The sequence below is a fragment of the Vidua macroura genome, chromosome 8 (assembly GCF_024509145.1).
Source record: "Vidua macroura isolate BioBank_ID:100142 chromosome 8, ASM2450914v1, whole genome shotgun sequence".
NCBI lineage: Eukaryota > Metazoa > Chordata > Aves > Passeriformes > Viduidae > Vidua > Vidua macroura.
In genome coordinates, this window is record NC_071578.1 from 21123595 (window position 1) to 21144563 (window position 20969).

Sequence of the window (20969 nt, forward strand, 5' to 3'; positions counted from 1 at the left end):
TTCATCTGAAACAAAGCTAGTACCTACTCACTGATTTGTAAGCCAAACAGGCTTACAGACAAAGGGTCTCTTAGACAAAAAAAGGGTCTCTAGTATCCCATCCTTAATTAATACTGACCAAATGCATGGCTTGGAACCTGATAGCTACTCTGGAGTATGTATAGGCTTAGAGAGATGGTTTTGTTGGTGTATAACAAGAAGTTCAGTCAGCTTTGCTCTGAGTGTTGAGCCATTGAAATATCATAAATAAACAGCTATCCTCCATTTAAAACTAAGAAATATGAAAGGGACCTTACCTACTGTGCTATTAATGGCCTTTTACAACTCTTAAGCAGCTGCACAGTGACCAAGTTCAGTAAAGATATAACAAATAGTCATTGTTTAATAGTGTATCAGATGCCTCCTGCTTAAGAGCACCATGAATCGTTTACAAGAGCACACACACTTCATAAGGTGAGACATATTTGCAGTGGAGTTCCCTTTATTTCAGAACATTAAAGCACACAACCATTAAATACACTTGACACTTCTACTGTGCTATCTAAAAAGCTACGCTCGAAGGTACACACTGCACAGACCTGGTGGCATCCACTTCAAACAAGTGGAACATCTAAATCAAAGCAAAGGCTTCACATAAAAAATAGATCTTACTCTCTGCAACTGTATTCTTAAAAAAAATGATGGGGATGATGTGATTGAATGGAAAGAAAGCAGATTACTGAAGCAACAATCACCTCCCAGATTTAATGCAGGATGTTATTTTTATCAGCTCATCTGCAGATGGCAGAAATGAAAGCTGATTAAGGCAAATGCTTCTTAAGAAAGGCGATTTCTTGTAAACAACAGAGAAATTATTTTTTACTTCATCAGAAGCTTTTTCAGGAGTGTCACTTGCAATGTCCCAGGCCCTGAGGGGACCCCTGCCCCTCTCACTGCTGCTCTCTGTTACTGAAGGGATTACGTGTTGCTTTGTGGAATGCCAGCTTGCAGCTGGCTGTGGGTGGAACTGAGCTTTCTTTGCAGGTGGCTGCAGCAGCAAAACATGCCACCAGAAGACTTTTCCAGTGGCCTGTCTGGCCTTCAGAATGTGCTTGACCTCAGGGCTTTGGTATCTGACTGGCAGTGTAGTGTTTGCAACATTCTGTGGGCTGCCCATATCAAACTATTCACCAGCACAACAATTCAGTAAAAAAAGAGTGAAAGTGTAATAGAAAAAAAGTACCTTTTTTTAAAGCCATATTAAGAAAAACTAAGCTATGCTTTCATTTTAAGAGCTGCTGTGCACAAATGCTTTGATCCCAAACTAATCAGTGTCTATTAATTAATTGGCACCTAACCAACATAAGTCACTAAGCAGTCAAGTTTTTTTAAGGGGAATTTCCTTTTAACATCTTCTCATGTCCTGACTTGGAATTTTCCTGCTTTTGTAATGTATTTGACACCTTTAAAAGGCTTGTATTTTTCTCCATACATGTCTAGGCGATTCACTTTCAGTCCTGAAAAAAGACAGAGACAAGTACAAAGTTAAAAGCAGGAATCACAGCAGTCTGATTAGAAATCTGGCTGTCTTGAAAGCACATTAGGATTGGTTAGGAAGCTCGTTTTCCTTTCTTTCACAAGTTCATCTGGTTCAGAGTGGCAAGTGAGAACATTCTTGTCACCTAATCTTAGCTGTCTTGGCAGGGCAACACCTTGTTTCTCTTCTACTCCATAAGCCAACATCCTCCTTCCAAGAGATGAACTATGGAACAACTGAGTCTATCTTCCCCAGCTCCTGTACACTGCACTCCTTTCTGATCATGGTGATGAAGCAAAGGACAAGTTTTAGAATTCTTTTCACTCCCAATTGTAATTGCAAGAACCAGCGATCCCTCTGCTGTTCCTTGAGGAATGCCAGTAGCTATTAATTACCTATAACTTCAGGTTGTTCTGTGCTTTCTCACAGGTCTGTTACCCTTGGTGTCCAGCCACTGGACCAGCTCTATCTTGCTAGATTTAAACTAGTTTAGGAGGAAACTGCAGGATTCTGTTCTTACACAGGAACTGTTATTTACTCCAAATAGTCTAGGGGCCAAAACCACCATAGCCTGGTACCTATCCAGAAAGGTACCACATGTACTACCACCAACTCTCATCAACTGCCTTCAGTCATCCCCCTCCTCCACCTCTGAATCTGAGTTCTTGCATTGTTAGAGCCTTAATCCTGCAAAGCTTACTTGGAGAAGCACTTTACACAGGGACAACTCACATGATTTAAGTGTTTGCAGACTGAGGCCTTGTCTGCTTTAAATTTACTTTTGCACTTAGCCCATACACTTCATTCTGCTTTTACTTGCAGATTGCTTCAAAGATGAAAAAGTAACGAGCTCCAGAAGGAAAGAGTAAGAAGGGCATTCTTCAAAATGAATGCATTTTTATGACCACCAGAAAGAGCTTTAGTGGTACAAGGCTAAAGCATGTCAGGAGCAGCACACTAAATCATCATCCATCAATCTTCACTAAAAGGATAAGTTTGCATGTTTAATGCACCAGTCAACAAAGAAAAATCCATTCTTCTGTATACTTCACACAGTCTTTCTTGAGCAAAACAATTAGGAATTCATAATTCCCAGGAAAGAAATCTTCCAGCAAGGGCAACTCTCAGGTTTGGGTAAATCAGACTTTATATTTTGGACCAAGCTGACTTCAGATCTGCACCTCCAAATAAATGATTAACAGTTTCCCACTTCATTTCCTACACCAACTCATTCTGCCAGCACCACTTTCATGTAATACCCCCCCACTCACCTGAAATTGCAAGCTGTTGTATCTTAAACTGGATGTTTAAACTTGGGTTCTCCTCTGGCTTGGGGGCTCCAGACTGCAGGTTCACTATGCCCTTCAGGTTTGGTAACTTTTGAGGGGTAATTTTGCCCACATCCCATGTTAGCACCTTGTCAGGAAGAAGAGAGTAGTAGTAGTAGTAGCATTCTAGGAAACAAGCTCTGAGGTCATATTTATGTCCAGCTTTTTGTTTGCAGGCTGGGTACAAACAGTAGCCTGGGAGCCCTGAGAATTATCTTTGGCTGGGAGAGGGCTTCTGCAGGTATGGGGTCTTTTTTCTCACCCTGTCAGTGTGGGTCTGTGCACTGAGAACATCTTGTTCCCTTTGCTAAGCATAACTGACCCTGATGTCTATTTGGGTCAGCTGGATCTATGAAGCCAAGACAGTAATCAGCACAAAGACCATAGAAACTTAAACACAAGAATGAGAAGGGCAAGGCACTGGACCAAAGGAGATTGTCTAAACCAGACTACCTTTCTCAAGGCTCACTTGTTTGCCATTGATTCTTACACTCATTGGAGAAACATGGAACCAAGCAGGCCCTTTACTCACCCACAAGAGGTGGTTGGTTTGTTCTTATCATAAAGTCATAAATGCAGAAAGACCTCAATTCCCTATGCTTTTAAAAATTTTTGCAGTTTCAATCCACCTAGTTATCCCAACTCTTGATAAAAACACAGTAAAATTTATTTCTACAGAGAGGAAAGCATACCTTAAGTTTTTTGTTGGTGTTTTTCTTTTAAAAAGACCAAGGTCTGTTGTTTTTGAAACAAAATGCTACTTGGAAAGCTTTCCCTAACAATTTCAGTGAATTGCTGACTGAGATATTCCAAGGGCAGCAGAAAGCTCAGAGCAGGGTATTAAGAGCCAGCAGCATGTTTTGGCTCAAACTGCTTTTCAGCAAAATGGCTCCTGGGTACTAAAAGGCTTCAGGAGCTTTATGAAATTTAGGTCTCAAGCCCCAAATCAGAGACAAGGAATCAGGAGCCCAAGACATGTTTTTTCAGACACTTTATTTTCCTGTGTGTCTTTAGGCAGGTCTTTCGGAAGAAATTTTTTCTCATCTCCTGCTCCCAGTTTTTCTGTCTACCCATTTTCAAGGCTAGTGCATTTTCTTCAGAAAAATATGTTTTCACAACATATATGCAAAATATATCATGGCTGAAACTATCGGCAAAATACTGCTGCATCCACTCAGGAAAGATATTAGTGGGTGAAAGAGCAGGGTGAAAAGAGAGGGAAGGGAAGGAAAAAGATACTGCCAAAGTCAGAAATCAGGGCTGGTGTGTATCTAAGTTTGAAAAAGCAAATGTTAAAGGTAAATTTTTAATTCATAAACATATGCTGAACAGAGCTCTCTGTCAAGTGTGGAACACTGTTCCAGTATTCTGCAATATGGGTGACTTGTAGTAATGCCAGCTCCAATATTTAAATAAATAAAAGTTCAAGACTTACTTTAGTAACTGGGTCAAATGTATAGCTGCCTTGTGTAGCAGTGAGGTTCATGTTAAGTACGGCCTTTGGCATGTGAACTGTCATGACTACTCCTTCTACTGTTTTCCCCATATTCTGTTTTGGTCCAATGGTAACATCAAATCTTCCTGAAGAAGTATTTTCCTTAAAACTGATCATGTGCTTCACATATACAGGAATTGCCACCAAGCTGAAAAGAGAAGACAGTAGCTGAATGCATTCTGGCTACTTCTCTGCTTGAGAAATTAAAGCACTTTCTCATAAATGGTTCTTGTGTTACTGGTAGGTGTTCAAGTTAGAACTGGTTTGTTTCAGAAGTGGTAAGTGAAGTGATACTCTGCTCTTCACCATCGTTGCTGAAATGATTTTATCAGCAGAGAATCACAGGAAAAAATATTTTCTTTATTTTCATCCAAATACCTTGTCTTATTCTCTCTTCATCTGATTTTTTTTTTTTTTTTATTTTAAGTAATCTCACTGAGCCAAATCTCAGAAGAGCCACTAGTCAGATCAAGCTTTAGTTTGCAAGTATCTGTAGCTTGGACTTTTTTGCTTTACTCTCTTCATGAAGCTCGGAGTCCTCAGTGTACACAGAGACTTACTCATAAAGCATCTAGCACCAACAACACTTACTAAGACTGAGTAGCCCTATATCGCTGCCATGTGTGATTTACTCCACTGAAAAATTATTGCTGAGTATCTGCAGGTCACTGAAAGGTTTTCTTCTTTTAGTAGGGACAGAGCAACAGCTGAGACAAAACCTGAGCACACACATTTCAGAACAATGCAAATTCCGCCCTGAACAAGGAGGAATGTGCTGTTACTCAGGTGGGAAGCAGCAGGTGGAGTAGCTGGAGGAGCAGTGTGTCTGAATGGAGACGTACTTCTGGGAACTGACGCGGTAGGAGATGAGCCGGAAATTGCCATCGGGAGGAATAAACGAAAGGACTCTCTCAGACTCCCAGCGCTTGAACCGAATACACGGATGGAAGCTGACGTCATCCAGCAGCCGTGGGTTCTGGAAGGAGTGGCACAATGGTAAGTGAAATCTCATCAAGTACCAGCAGCCTGAGCCAGCTACTGAACTCTACCCAATTCCTGTTTCTTAGACTCCGAGTAGCCATTATCAGAGACATGTTACTGAGCTAGATGGATTTCTGATATGACCTGGTACAGCAGCTCCTGTGAGGGTATTTTTATGTACACACAAAAGCCATTCCAACTACTGAGCAGTGCAGCTTCTACAATATAATGCAAAACTTGTTACTCTACATATGTGTAACACATGAAATAGTGATAGTGATCTTAAAGTTGTTTAACTCTGATCACTAAGAAAAATAAATCCTGAGCAATTAAGATTCCCAAATATAGGCTGAATTTACCATGAAAGACAGAGAAAGATCTGGCATTCCTGAGAGCTTAATACACGAATCAATAACACCTTGGATTTCTGCAAAGACAGTGGAACCTGCAGAGAAAAACAAGACACTTGACTTAACATTATTATGAAAGGCCTAACAGATGTGGTGAAGTGCAGCTAGAGGGCACAGATGACATTTGCACAACACTCAACAATATGCCAAGCCTAGCTAGGAAAGGTCATTCCAGTTACCTGTGTCCTGGGCAGCTTGCTAAAATACATGAGCCAGAGCAAACAGCCTGTCCCAAACTGGTTCATGATACTTGTGCCAGCTGTTACAAAGGACTTGTACTGGATGTGCTTGAACTGGTTGCCAGCAATAAGCAAATAAGAATTTCATAACACACCAGCTCTGACTCTTTTCTTTCATTCCTGTCCCTGGTCTCCAGAAAACTAGCAAGTTGTAGTGGTGCAGGGAATTTGAAGCACATCAAAACAGTCAACGTCAAAATGCAGTAAGTTGGTGCTAACTTTGGCTTTCACAAGTAAATGTTGTTTAACAATGAAATTAAATATTCATCTTGATGTTAAATAAATCTATAGCAAAAAAAACCAAACCCCAAAGCAAGAGTACTAAACATTTTACCTAGGAAATGCTCATTTCCTGAAATATCTTCTAAGTATAAAAAAGCATAACTAGGACCCTATTAATTAATTAACTCCACATGTAAAGGCAATTTTAGAAGATAGGTAGAAACTGGCTTATCTAGGCAAGGGAAAGGAGAAATGGTGGCTTTATACTTTGTTTGAAAAGAAGTGATCCTGTTTCAGGTTAAAGCAGTCGACCATATCCCTATGAAACAAGATAACCTCCCTATTCCAGGGGAGCAACCTTATCTACCTTAGTCTTGGTGGAGGCTATAAGGAGGGGTTCTTGCATTGCTTGTCCCCAGGGGATCAGAGCAGAAAAGTGTAGCTATGACTACTGCAGCAGATCCTGAGTAGGAAATTAAACACTCAGTACACACTGATTTGGCCTGAAATACACACAGAAATTCACCATGCTCTTGACTGTACTTTCTCAGACTAAGCACTCACACTACTCCTAGGAATCCTAAGGAGCTAGGACAGTTAACACAGTCATCAGCATTTTCTATAAGGGCCACTTTCTTTTAGCTTCAGGATGGGGAGAGTAAGAGCTGCACAATGGCTATTTATGATTATCTGCTTCAACGATTGCCAAAGCATTTGCTGAAGTGGTGTACAGAATCAAACCAACACTGACACTGCTACAACAGCAGCACTGAATGAATAATCAGAGGTTTGCTCCCTGTCCCATACCACCACAAAAGGCTGTCCTGCAGTCTTCACCCTTGCCAACTGCTGGCCCCAATACTGAACAAAACAGCAGGTTCCTGCCCACAGCTTTGCAGTTTTCTTTTTGCATAATTTTTTTTTTCTTGGATACAAGTTATCAGGTTCCTCCTCAAAGTTAAATATCAGAATAAAGACTTCTGTATTTGAAAATGATAGGTTTCATTCACAGAAAAGAAAGGAGTATTATTATGCTTCATAATATCTGGCTCCTTAAATATAAGGAAAACAATACTGTCCAACTATTTTGCACCAAGTTTAGCTTGCTATCAGAAGAAAGCTAATGAAAGATTTTATCTTGCTCACTTGAGGGCCTTCAAGGACTACAATACATTGTTGGCAGGAACAATGGGAGATAATTTTCTCATCACATTTCAACTACTTTTTTTTCCCCATTTATATCTGTTATGAGATAATCAATATACAGACAGAAAACATACTTCTTGTGCATGTTCTCAAAGCAGCCCAAAGCATGTTGCTGTTTTAAAGATGAACTGAAGAAATACACTTAAGCTCATAATTTTAAATTGAATATTTCTACCTAAGATATAAATGCATGTATATAAAACATATGCAAAAAAATAAGGTTGGACTGTATTCTCTAAAACATCATTAGCTACATGTAAACACACTCAAGAAACAAATATTAGTTTGCAGGGCATCTTACCTGATTTGTCTATAATTGCATCAATTTCTTCAATGACATCAAAATAGGCTTCATTGTTTGTGTATTTTACTCCCGCTCTGCGCCAAGGAATGTTGGATAACTGTCCAGTGGGAAGCGTGTCTCCCACATTACTACTGCCTTAAAAATGAAAAGGAACTTAAAATCAGTAATTCATTACAAAAGGAATGTTTCAACTGCTAAAATTAAAAATCAAGGCAAGGCTTGCCCCAGGTACTGTAGGCTAGAGCCTGGACCCCTCAATGTTGTTTGTGAGGTGACATGAAGGCACTGGAGCCATGTGTCCAGACTTAATAGCTTTCAGACTACATCTTGCACAGCAAAATACAATACTCAAGTCAGCAGGAGGTTTGAGTGGGAGTAGATGTGGGGCTAGATCTTATGGAGGATTTCATCACTAATTGAAGACAAGAGAGCTCCCTGTGAGGGCCTTAAGCCTGCTTCCCCCTTCTCCTAAGAGTTTTAGCTGGATGACTTTGGGGCTGATTAACAGGTAAGAGTCATTATTAGCAAGAAAGATGTGTAAGAAGCCTTAGGGAGGGCTCCTACAATCTTTGCTTGGAGCTGGTGTTAGGCTGAGGGTCTCACCCTTGGTACCCATCTGAGCTACCCTGCATCAACATGACAGCCATGTCTATACCTGACCATGTGTCAAATCGATCCAGACCCAGGCTGGACTTTCTGGCTTGACCTGTCCCCTTCTGATGGATGTAACTGGCAATCATTGAGCTGTAGATGACCTGTTAATCATCTGATCCAGTCAGTCCCTGACCTGTTGCCTCAACTTCTGGGCTCCTGACCAATGATACCACTGTCCCTGCCTGCCTTGCTTGCACCCTTTGCTCCTGGTTCTCAATACCATCCAGCATGACTAGAAGGCTACCTGAGCTACCTAGTTATAAAGTAAATTGATGATATTTTAAAAAGGAAAAAAAAAAAAATCTTACCACTTCTGAGGCTTAGGTGACTGATGCCGGAATCCCAGCACAGTGTAAACAGCTCCCTTGGCTAGAAGTAGGTCTTGGGATAGGGCCACAGTTCATGCTTACTTGTGCCCTTTAGCACAATGAACATGGTAGTGTGTCCTGCCACATGAAACAGCTTCACTGAGAAGCTGATGGCCAGTCAGTATCATTTCTACAAAACCTGCTTGGGCAGGCCCTAGCCTGGCAGGCAGAAAACAGAAGTTTTCATTCCTTTGAGCTAGTAAAAGTAGTTACTCAAAAAAAACCCCTTCCTAAAGTCCACCCCTGTATGTGCTATAACTCAGGGGGGAAGAGTTGCAACCATTTCTTCACTCCCACTGCATCTCTGAAGAGGAGCAGTTGCTGTGTCTGTCCCTCAGCAGCCTTGCAGGATGCAGCAGTGCTGCCAGGCCAGGTAGATAGGAGACCTCTCAGGCTGCTGTTTCCCCCTGCTCAGCACTGAGCTGTTGACAGTGACAAGATGCACGCTGCCTTGGGCAGGCACTTTAGGCTCCTAGTGAATTTTAATAACATTTTAGAGAAAACACTTGTTTTCCTAAGTGTAAATACTAGCATTCCAATCCACATGTAAAGAACCTAACTAAACTCCAAATAACAGAAATTAAAACTGATGAGATTTATACTCTAAGACTAAACCATATCTACTACCTTAAAGACCAACTCCTCTGAATATTATGTGTGTGGCCCTGCACCCCAACTACTCCCCTTCTCTAACACAATGTACAGGCAACCGTCTTGCATCTCTCTGCCCCCACGTGTCACTCATGGCTCACCTCCCTTGCACCCGCTTGCCAGACAAGCAGATTCCACCAGCTCAGCTGACAGACATTTGGCTTCATCACTGCAAGACAGACCCATTTACAACAGCCTGAAATCAGTTGCGAAATCAAATCCACATGAATCCATGTGCTGCTCAGTGCTGGGGGCAGGGTGGAAGATGAGGACAGGCTACTTGCTTCCCTTCATGCTATCTGCTCCCACCCATCAAGGATTTATTAGATATCTATTATATACCTTCCTATATGGATTTCTTACAAAATGCTTAACCTTCTCCAGTGCCCCTCAGTTATTCAAGGCTTGGGGTGAGCTCTGTACCAATCCCAGAGCACCTGTCTCCAGTATGTCCTGACTGTGTTAGGAGCTGCTGTTCCTGAGGGACTTCAGCAGCTGTGGCTGAACCAGGCAGTGCCTCCAAGGACAGCAAAGGGGCCAGGTGTAAACTGCAAATAAGGAGGGACTTGTTTTTATTCAACTCATATTGATGAGAAGTGGCAGGACACTGCCCTCACCTTACAGATTCACACCAATTTATTATTTTTTAGCTATGAGAAAAGATGGGGCTTTTTTTTTTTAAACAACCGTCATTGCTGAAGTTACATATTTTCATACCTGTGATGGAGTTGACAACAGAGCGCAAAATTGTGGGAGGCTTAATCAGCTCCTTCAGTATGTTAGATTCTGTCGCCAGTGGAAAGCCATTGTCTAGCATTTCTTCTAGAAGTTCATACACAATTACTACATTGTCCTTAATTGCCGTCTCAGAACATTCGCCAAAGTAATCCTAAACAAATTCAGAGATTACAAAAGAGAGGATTTTTATTCCTGTTAGAATGCTTTGCAAAAGGAAGTTTGTTTGGTTTTTTCTTACAGAAATCCTCCAATATATGAAGGCATTTTAGTGCCTAAACGGACTATTTCTATAGTCTGATGGCATCATATTGTTAATGTTATATTTATCACCTAACTGAAAATAAATACAAGCATGAACAGTGAAACAATGTAATGTGATGTGCTACTATTTATGTTACAAAGGCCCTTCTAGTTGTGAACATGAACACATCTTCAGTTACAAGACTCTTCTAAAATAAAGAGACTATCTTTTGGCAATGCTCAAATCTTCACAGCATTCCTTTATATATAGTATTTGTGAAATTGGGTGAGAAGTGACTTCTTTGCAGCCCTTTCCTCACTACAGAGTGCATGCTGCCTGACTACATGCTCCTTCTTCCCATCTACATAACATTAATAGTACAAAAGATTACAGAAAAAAACTCAGCCTTTACAGAGTTGGATTTGGGATATGGTGCTTGTGAGTGCACAAAATAAACCTCTTTTTTCCTTTGTACTCTATAAACCTGTGCTTGACTTAAAAATTGCAGACAGAAAAGTCACTCACAGAAGGGTTTATTACCTTGCTCTAAAAGAAGTTTATACAAAAAATCCCTTGAAGTAATTTTAGAGTCACAGAATCATGGAATGTTAAGGGGTGGTCCCAATCCCCCTGCCATGGGCATAGACACCTACCATTAGATCAGGTTGCTCAAAGCCCCATCCAACCTGGCCCTGACCACTGCCACAGTTGGGGCATCCACAACCTCTCTGGGCAACCTGTTCCATTCGCTATTTTACTACCCTCACAGAATAGAATTTTTTCCTAGTATCTAGTTTAAATTTCCCCTCTTTCAGTTTGTACTCATTTCTCCTTGTCCTATCACTACAGTTCCTGACAAAGAGTCCTTCTTTGGCTTTCCCGTAGGCCTCCTTCAGACACTGATTTTTAAAATCACTGAATGGTGACAGACCTGGAAAGTATCTGCTACTCGGTGCAGAAATTCAATTACAAAGAGTGGTGGCACTTCTGTCTGTATGACAGACACAAAGAAGATTTTATCCCGATAGATGCTGATGAGGTAGTGATGTGGAGTTGAGATGACAGGAGGCACATTCTCAACATCGATTGCTTTCTCCTGAGCTTCAAAGAAATAATCGCAGACAGATTGGCTCACAACGCTCTTCCAGTGCTTCTCCAAGAAGATATCACCAGAACAGTTTATAAGAAACAGGCTGTGGATCATTTTCTGTTGGAAACACATTAAAAGAAGTTAAAATAAACAAAAGGATATGTGGATTGACATTTCATATCCCAGATTCCCTTTCTTACGATGGTTATTCTTTATTAACATGCACTGTGAATTTAGGAAAAATATCTACTTTATTGTTTTTCTTTGCATTCCATTTTCTGTATTTACAAGAACATTTCATCAAAAAATATTTGCCACTGGATTAAATTGCTAATGTATATCATAATGCAAGCATGAAGTTTTCCACTTTCATCCCTATCTGGTATTTGCAATTTATTTCTTAAAGAAAAGCTGACTCCCATGAGCTGGCACTCGTTCAAACGTGTTTGCTGACATGAAAGAGTTACTTGTACAGAAAGTTTCCTATGGCAGTTGCCTACTTAACTTAGAATTGCTCTATCTTAAAGATACAGCTCTTTAGCTTGTCAGCTTTCAGCTATTGAACTAGAAAAGTGCTTCTTACTTGCTGGCAGAATTGTCTTATGATCTATGCCAAGCTGCACTTGGGCAAAGGGTTGGAATTCATTAAAAGTACACAAAACTAGCCATTTAAATCTGATTTAATGGATAAAATTGCCTCAAATGTGCTTGGCATGCATGAAATATGTTTATATAAAATGTTTTTCACTTAAAAACTCACTTACGTAAAAGGGGAGTATGAACTGCAGGTAAGAAATGTATCTTTTTTCTTCTATCTTTAAACATTTACAAACAACATGCCTCAGCCACTGATCCTTCATTTTATTCATGGGGCAAGAAGCTTATGTGCCTGTTAGAAAAATAATTCCAAGTCTATTTCTCAACTTTCAATGTGATAGTAAGTGAACTAAGTAGTTGATAAAATGAATAGACTATTATTTCTGCATCTACAGAGGAGACACATGCTAGCAAACTTCAGTTTATCTCTCCGGCCTTTATGTGAGACAGATACAATGCTTTGGCTGACCTGCAGCATAACGGTCCTCTTAAAAATATATTAAAACTTGGGCTTAGAAAACAAACCAAACTGTAACCCCAAGAGCATCTTCTGAAGGTGAAGTTAACCTGGTACTCAATGTTAAGCATAAATTCATCTGTAGTTGAAGAAGCTGCCCCTGGCACTGGCTGTTCTTCCCTTTTGCCTCTCAGGTATTGATTTGAGTAGGTCTGTGGCTCTGCAATTATCTACATTAGGAAACAGTCCAGCCAGAAATTGACCCAGCAAAAGGAGCTGCTGGTCAGAACAGCTTCCTAATGCAAGTTATTTCACTGCCAGAGAGTGCTAGAGCTGGCACAGGGCATGTGGTGGAAATGGGAAGATGACAGCAATGGAGATCCAGAATTGAAAGTTAGCCTTTGGAGGAATTCAAACATGACTGGAAAGAGACCAGACAATTACTGGGTGTCCACACCTTGAAACAGGAAGACCACCATGAACTCTGCATGTCCAAGAGAAGCCAAACACACCTACCAAAAACCCATCATAGTTTTCATTAATTTTACCATGTTTGCCCAGGATACTGTCCTAAAATGCAGATAAAATTTGCTCCTTCTCTGTTAACTCTAATGTAAAAATAGCATGGAAGCATCTAGATGCACATGGCCCAGTCCCACAGAGATTTTAAGAGTATAAACACTGCATGACTAAATCTCACTCCAAAACACTGGAATAAGCACTTAGATCCGCCCAGAGTGAGCTTGTGTTGCTGTGTCTGAATCTGAACTACCCAGAGTACTAACTCATCTACCAATACACTTGTAACAATGAAAAATGGTCTGGCCCTCCAGATTTTCACAAAACAAAAGTATGTCTTCCAAAGCTCACCAAAGACAGTGAAAAAGGACAGCTCAAGAAGGTTGTCAGCATGGTATTTCCCTCCACCTAAGTCAGCAGATGTAGGAAGAGAGCCAAGATCTAGCTTTTCAAATTCTAAACTCCAGCTGCTCCTTCCCTAGCATGACAGCAACGTGCTCATCTTCACTGGGGCCATGCCAGGTCTCAGATACCTCCTGCCAAGAGTATGCTGTCTTTGGTAGCCGACAAAAAAAGACCAATAGTCAAAAGGTGGACAAAAATATTCCTCTAAGCCAACAGGGAATGTAAAGGGTAGTTCTTTTAGAAACCGTGATTGCAAATTTGCTTAAAAGGGGGAAAGGAAACAGAGCTACAAAGTGTTATTGCATGTTTCTACTATCACTCTCCTGGACCAAATTAATCTCTAATTTAGTTTGTTAAAAAAAACCAGAAAATTTTAATACTGTGAGCACAGCATTTTTATAAAGGAGCCTTGACAGAATTGCTTTAATCCAGTTCCAGTAAACATGTTGTGAATTTAGCCAGCATTGAACATTAAAGCCTTCCAAAAATCTCCTGGATAGTCACACAAGGGTGGCAAGTATAATCAACCACTGAATGTCAGTATTGTTTGAGACCACGGCTGCCCACACATACGGAGGTGCTCAGCTGTAAAGCTTAGAATAGATCTCTGTACATTTTTAAATGGATACAATAGCATATCTGTTAACAAATATCAGACCCGTTTCCTATTAAATGCACACAACGCTGCATCTGAGAGTCCAGTACAAGCAGCACTGGTAGGACTCCGCTTCCAGAGGAGCTGATCCACAGCCCACTCTGGAGGAGCTATGTTGGACAGCAGGCAGCTTCCAATGATACGCTGACAAAGAGTATCAGACACGTGTGACAGTGTTTGTAGTGCTTCTGTTAACATTCATCCAGATTCTATTATCTACAGATCAGAAATGTCTGCATTTGTCACAATATAGATTTAGCAAGTGCAGCTGTGCAGCAGACCACACAATCACAGCAAGCACCAAACGACTGTAATAGCAGGGCCCCATCTTTTGCCCTAAGTTCCAATTAGGATATTAGACCATGACTTGATATGCAATCAAGGGAGGGTGCGGGTAGCCGGAAGGAGAGGTAGCACTTGGCCACTGCCCTTCTTTACTCATCTGGCCCAAGCTGCCTAGGTACCAGCTGTGTTCACAGGAGTGTTTGTGTGGCCTCGTGGTGAACCGGAGTAGCAAACTGATCCAGGGGGCCACGCTTGGCAGATGACAGCTTTGTAGTACCTATGGAATATTATGAGCAGTAAAATCTCACCTGGCTGCCTACCCTATCTTCTAAGTAGGAAGATAGGAATTACAGAATTTCCCACTACATATATTCTGCTTCTAGCGTAAGGCTTCACTTCAAATCCTCTCACATACTCCTTTCTTCCTTCACAAGTTTTAGCAGTAAGCTAATTTGCTGCTAACATGAGGTGCTCTGGAAAACTGAAGCTCTCTCCTTGCAGCCCAAGTGCAGAGCAGGCAGTCCCAGAGGCACAAGCCCTGCCCTGTCAGTCAAGGGGCAGCTCAGTTGGTACACTTCCCAGTGCTGACTAAAATAAAGATGCTTCTAACAGCAGTGGAGACATCAGTCTATTATACACAAGACTAAGTAATTTGATTTATCCCATACACTGTCAAGCAATTGGCACCAGCTGATTAAAGACAGATTTCATGTTGAATATCTTAGAACTGGTAACACTACAAAAATATCAATACAAGATACATAAACTGTCATTTAACAAGAATTACTTACATTGCTCCAAATACTGAAGATTTCCCTGTTAATCTATTTTTGAGTGCCAGATTTCATTTTAGACATGTAGAGATCCCTGAACTAATTTCTCAGTACCTGACTTTTTTGTCTCATCAGAACACGATTTGAAAAGCAAAAAAGACTGACAAATCCTGAACATAAGGAATCAATCCAGTAAGATTAAAATTCCTCACACCAGCAGGTCAACAGCAAAGTGTGTTAGGAGCTGCAGCACTTTGAGAGTAAAGGTCTTGAAATAAAGTTCCTAAGTTTTAAAAAACAGTAGCAAAAGTACATCACCAGAATTCAGGAATAATGAGAATCTTCTCCATGTAGTAGTGTACAAAGACACCACTTTGAGATGTCAGCAGAAAACCACTCTATGTAAGGCACTGAAGATGTTTCTAGGACAATTCTATAGGACATGCCTTCCATCTCTCTGCTTTTAGGCCTACCTAAGAGCAGACTGAAGGTGTACATGGATCATTATTTTCATCTAGGCCAAAGTAAACTGTTCAAGCCCATTTTCAGTAGACTGACAGCCTTTCATGTTACTGCCTGACTGCAAGGCACCTTACAGGCTCTGCAGCAACAAGCAGCCCTGCAGCTTTGCAGCTTCTTCTCACAAACTTCCCATCCTTTGTCTGACGTGCGAAACTCCACGTGATTCATCTCAGTCATTTCCATCCTACCAGAATCTGAAGTCCACATAGAAGAAAAACATATTTTAACTAAGGCGCCTTCAATGAGCTGTTTCCAGATCTCTAACTTTTCTTTTGACTAAATCTGGATTTGCAATGTTACTGATTTTCAAATTCTTGGCACGGAAACATCTGGACTAAAGGCACAGCAGGCTCACAAGACAGAAGTGGAGCTCACTGGCAAGAGAGAGAGGCTGTGAGCATGGGAAAAAAGACTGCACATGCTTGTCCTTAGCTACAATTAAGTACTCTAAAGTGTAATTAATGCAGAAATACTGTCAACAGCTGCTTTTTTATAACATTGAGCTGAGTTACATACAAAGCTCTGAAACCACAAAGTGAGGAATTTATCACTGACCTCTGCAATGCCCTTTAGAGCTAGTACTAATTACTGAAAACAGCTCCAAATAGGACCATCACTAGGAAAGTATTCCACAGCTTCAATGTTCCCTGAACTTGGCATAGCTGCTCTGAAGGGTGGAAGAATTAGTGGGGGTAGACTGTCTGAGTCTCTGTTATGTATTTGTGTAAATGAACTTCTAGTGACAAGTGAATGGAAAGTAATCAAATGCTTAAAGTAATCTGGAGAAATAAGCTAAAATAGGCAGTTCTATTTCTATTGAAGCTAGTACTTTTGTCACGATCAGCTAATCAGCACTTTAGCTTTTTCCTATAAATTCAGTGTGCCACAAATGTGTTCCTGACCTTCCCAACCCCATTCACTGGCTTTCAAACTAGCAAACCCAACAAAGAGAAGTCCCATTAAACAACTAAACAACACTTTCAAGACGGCCAACATGACAGCTCTGAAATATTGTATAATTGGCAGGACCAACCTCACACATCATTAGCAGCTGTGATTCAAGATGATAAATCTGGAAGTCTCAGGTTTACTAAAACATGAATGTTCTGTAATTTCACAAGGGTTTTTTATGCTCCTATTGTTGTTTGTGTGTCTTAATGATGCTGCTCATCATGACTCTCTTTACATATAAGATGCTCACAGCTTAGGTATCTATACATCAAAGTAAAAATATTTTTGCTATCTTTTTTAAAAAACTGCTTGTTGTCCCCCTCTGTTAGTCAAGCAAAACTTAGTATCTACTCAACACCATAAAGTGCTTGTGTCTGTACAACTACTCAGACATATTTTATCAGCAAGATCATCCCTATTAAAGACTAAATGCTTTGCTTCCCAGATGTTCAGCATATATTTATCTTTGCTATAATTTAAAACACTGTTAGTAACTTTCTGAAATTGTTTTTAAGAGGAAGTAGTCCTTTGAGAATAGTCTAAAGTTAACTTAAATCAGTGTTTGGTATCCATAACAAAATTTGCAACTTCCTCTGTGCTTTTACCAGCAGCAATTACAGCCTGCATGAGCATTTGTGCAGCATTTAATCTACTGTCTGATGAGCTTTCCAATAATACACTTGTATGGCGCCTCTGTTCAATTTAGTTCCAGTATAAATCTTCTAACTGCTGGCAAGAGAGTTCCATCTCTTGTCAACAGAACAATATTAGATTCTGAATAATCGAACAATATTAGATCCTGAATAACTGCAGTTCCCTTTGGGACCTGTAAGAATAAAAGCCTTTGCTGGAAAAGCAAGAGTTTCTTAGAAAAAAAACCACACCAAAACAATTAAAAATCCTTTGCTAAAATGACATTTTTACATAGAGATGGAACATTTTGAACACAACTTAGATCTGAATCACTAACTTTAGGACTACTAGGGGATGACTTAAGAAATTCACTCTCTCAAAGCAGTACTGAATAGACAGATAGGCCCAAATGGACAGAGATAAAGTGAGTATCATGTCACATATTTACTGTCCATAGTATTTTCAGGAAAATAGTGATAATTGGACTCATAATCCAGCCAAACCATGGAGAACTCTGAATGGACAAAGCAGCAGGATTCAGTCATAGAATATCAAAGCCCCAACTCAGCAGCTCTTTGTGAAGATGTTTTCCACCATGCTCACCCAGTTCACTCCTCCAGTAAGTCTGACAGGCCAGAGCAACAGTGCTACTAGCTTTATACTACTCTCTTTCACAGGCTCTCTTTCAAGAGGCACTCAAGGTTCCAGAAAGGACAAGCACAGTGCCAGAGAGCCATGCACTACTGAAACACTCCATCAGAGCCAGCAAGCATCACTGGAACTCTGCTGTGCATGACAGCCCTTCCCAATGTGTGTGCACTCTGCCCCAGCCAGTCCAAACACAGAAGGCAGAAAGAAGGCACATAACCACTTCCACCTTCCTTCTCCTCCAAGAGGACAGAGCAAAGCAGCCCCCTAATTCTTTTATCCTGTATGAATGACTCTCATGAATACTCTTATTCTAAGAAGTTCCTGTTAAAAGGCTGCCTTTCATACATTATGTTAAATAAGCATAAAAAAGATTTAACTTATCTTCGTTGTATTAATTTTTGAAGTTATATGTGAAGCTGTAAGTTGGGGGAAAATTAAAGGGATATAAGAGGAAGGAACTTAACATTAAAAAAAAATTTGTTTAATTTCTTGCCATTATTACAGCCGTAAAATACAGCTACCACTCGTCTCCTACTGCTCAGACTTCTCTACCTCAAGGACTTCAATTTCTCTTTTCTGAATCCTCATAACAAGGTTTTTATTAAAGATTCCTCATGTAAGGAGATCTTTATATGAGAGAATAACTCGGATTTAGCTGGTCTTGCACAACAGAAAATTTAATTTCTGAATAAAACCAGCAAAATCAAACATGAGAGGGCATGAAGTATTCTTCAAGTTTGATTTGCCATTTGCAATGAATTTTTAGATATGTGCATAGAGTCAGTAAAGAATCTGTTTGTCTTTTCCCCTCCCCAAAAAATAAACAAGTTTGCTTGTGTTTTTGAGTTAGCACACAATACGAGACTTTTTTTTTTCAGAGAAATATCATTCAGATATTTCCTCTTCTTTTTTTTTTTCTTTAATAAATAAATGAGAAGCTATGTATGATTCAAACCCGTCAGGAACTGCCAGAGCAGAATCTTCTCATGGTTGGCACAGTCAGTTCTTTTGTAAAACACTGTTTCCATCATTTTATCTCATGCATGAGTAACTGAAGTTGGTTTTGCTTTTCTTGTAAAATACCTTTTCCGCTCCCATACTGCAGTCTGCCTACCATGAACACAAATTTTCATCATTCAAGTATGATTTTTTGCCTGGTTGGTTATAGAAAAGCTACACTGGATAGTGATGCTATTCCTCCAGTTTGATTAACACGTAATGGGTACGAACGATCCATCATACTGAAAAGACGGTAAGTGCATTACTAAGCAGATTTGAACTGAAACAAAAGAAAAGAAGCGACAACCTCCACTCAGTTACGGCTGGGTACTGAGCAGGGCAGGAGCGATGTGCAGCGCATAGTGGTGGATAATAACGGGTTCATTCCCAGCGCGTATTAGGCAGATCCGCACTCACAGGGCCCCTTGCTAATGAAGGAAGTACAGCACGAGTAGAAACACCACGGCCGCAGCAGGGCTGCTGAAGATCGACCCAGGTGAGCTGGCGCCGCTCCCCCACCCGCCCTGCCCCTCCCGGCCTGGCCCGGCTGCGGGCTCTGCCGCGGACGGCGGCTCCCACATCGCCCCTGCTGCAGGCCCCGCGCTGTCCGCGCCGACTGCCCGGTGCACGATCCCCCTCATCCCTGCGCCTCACCGTGGAGCGTGGGCGGTGCGGATCCGCCGCTACGCGGCTCGGACCCGACCCTGCTCACTCTCCGCCGGGCGGCTCCGCACCTCCGCCAGAGCCCAGAACAACGGGGTGGGAGGCGTGGGGGGTGGTATTCAAACACGGCAACGTTTTGCTATTTAAATAGGCACCGAAAAACGGAAACAGAGGCGATAAAACGGAAAGTCTTGGAGATTTGCAGGGGAGCCTCCCGGTATCGCCGCTGGCGGGGATGTCGCCCCTGCCCGACATCGGCCAACCAGCGCGGCCGGGACCAGGCACGGGCGGCTCCCGCCTGGCAGGGATTCCCGTCCCCCCGAGCAAGGACAGAACCGCCCCACTCCCTCACGGCCCGGGCCCCCCGCGCCCCACGTACCTCCCCCGGCCCGGCACGGCCCGTCCCGCTCCCGGGACAGCGGGGCAGCGGCCAAGATGGCGGCGAGGCCCGGCGGCGGCGCGGGGCCGCCCCCCGGCGGAGGCGCGGGCGGCCGGGGCGCTGCCTGCGCCGAGCGCCCGAGCACGGCCCCCTCCCTCCCCGGGCCCGCCGGCCCCGCTGCCACGGTCGCCCCTCACCGCAGGTCAGTACGGCTCGGCCCCGTCGGCAGGCAGGAGACGGGAGCGGGCCCCGGGCGCTAAACCCACCCGGGCCGGCGCCGCGGCAGCGCGCGGCTGGGCAGGGACGGCGGGCGGCGCGGGCTCCGCTCCCCGCCCCGTCAGGCGCCCGGCGCGGCCGTACGCTCGTCCCGGCGCCCCCGCCCCCCGGTGGCGGTGCCGGCGCGGTCGGCGGGGCGGGCCGGGGCCGGCGGGCGGGCCGAGGGGAGCGGAGCGCGCCGCACGCCGCCCAGCGCGAAGATGGCAGCAGGGGAGCCGCAAGCCAAGAAGCTGAAGCTGGAGCAGAAGCAGCTGAGGTAACGGGCGCCGGGACGGGCTCTGCTTCGCGAGCAATCCCCGCGGGTGCCGGAGGGTCGCTGGTGCTGCCCCCGGCTGAGGGCGAGACACGTGCCGCCTCCGCGGAGCGGTCGGACTCCGCCGGCAGGGTCCCGCCGCGCCGGGCTGTGCTTGGCCGGGCTGCGCCGGGGGGCGCGGGCGGCCCCTCCGCGGCACCGGGCGCACGTGGAGACGGCGGCGGGGCCGTCCCGCCGCGCTGCCCCGGCTGCTGCTGCGGAACCGCTGCCGGGCCCGGCGGGTGCCCGGGGGCGCCGCCGCACTGGGCTCCCCGCAGCCGAGGCAGGGGCGGGTGGCGGCGCGGGGGTCGCGCTGTGCCCTGGGGTCGGGTCGGTCAGTGCGAATGAGCTGCTGAGCGTCTGGATGGGGTGCGGTAAAACGGAACGCTGCCCGCGACGATGGCCCCGTACTAGAACACAGCTGGGGTTGTCGTTGCGTCTGCCTCCCCTTTGAAAATAGCCTCTGAAA

General features: G+C 43.2%; 2 protein-coding genes across 4 annotated transcripts in view; one reads left to right on the forward strand and one right to left on the reverse strand.

Annotated features, from left to right (window-relative positions):
• Positions 1-449: 449 nt before the first annotated feature.
• On the reverse strand, positions 450-20217 carry AP3M1 (adaptor related protein complex 3 subunit mu 1). Of its 3 annotated transcripts, none has more exons than XM_053984123.1 (9): positions 20130-20217; positions 11285-11560; positions 10092-10263; positions 7699-7836; positions 5680-5765; positions 5182-5315; positions 4280-4487; positions 2788-2932; positions 450-1496 (listed from the first exon to the last, which is right to left on the reverse strand). In XM_053984123.1, the coding sequence occupies exons 2-9, from the start codon at positions 11555-11557 to the stop codon at positions 1396-1398; spliced, it is 1257 nt and encodes a 418-aa protein (XP_053840098.1). In that variant the 5' UTR covers positions 11558-11560; positions 20130-20217; the 3' UTR covers positions 450-1395. The 3 variants fall into 3 exon arrangements, with proteins under 3 accessions (XP_053840098.1, XP_053840099.1, XP_053840097.1); XM_053984124.1 differs by having other exon boundaries at positions 20199-20216; XM_053984122.1 differs by lacking the exon at positions 20130-20217 and adding an exon at positions 19933-20048.
• Positions 20218-20352: 135 nt separating this feature from the next.
• The window catches only part of ADK (adenosine kinase), a 271769-nt gene continuing 271152 nt past the window's right edge, over positions 20353-20969 (forward strand). The window contains exon 1 of the mRNA XM_053984208.1: positions 20353-20464. Coding sequence (XP_053840183.1) covers positions 20409-20464 — 56 coding nt within the window. The 5' untranslated portion in view covers positions 20353-20408. The remainder of the gene's footprint in view (positions 20465-20969) is intronic.

Coding starts and splice junctions, on each gene's coding strand:
- AP3M1 (XM_053984123.1), bottom strand. CDS start 11,557: ATGATCCACAGCCTGTTTCTTATAAACTGTTCTGGTGATATCTTCTTG. Junction 7,837..10,091: donor TGTTGTCAACTCCATCACAG/GTATGAAAATAT, acceptor TTCATTTTTAAG/GCAGTAGTAATGTGGGAGAC. Junction 5,766..7,698: donor TGCAATTATAGACAAATCAG/GTAAGATGCCCT, acceptor TTTTCTCTGCAG/GTTCCACTGTCTTTGCAGAA.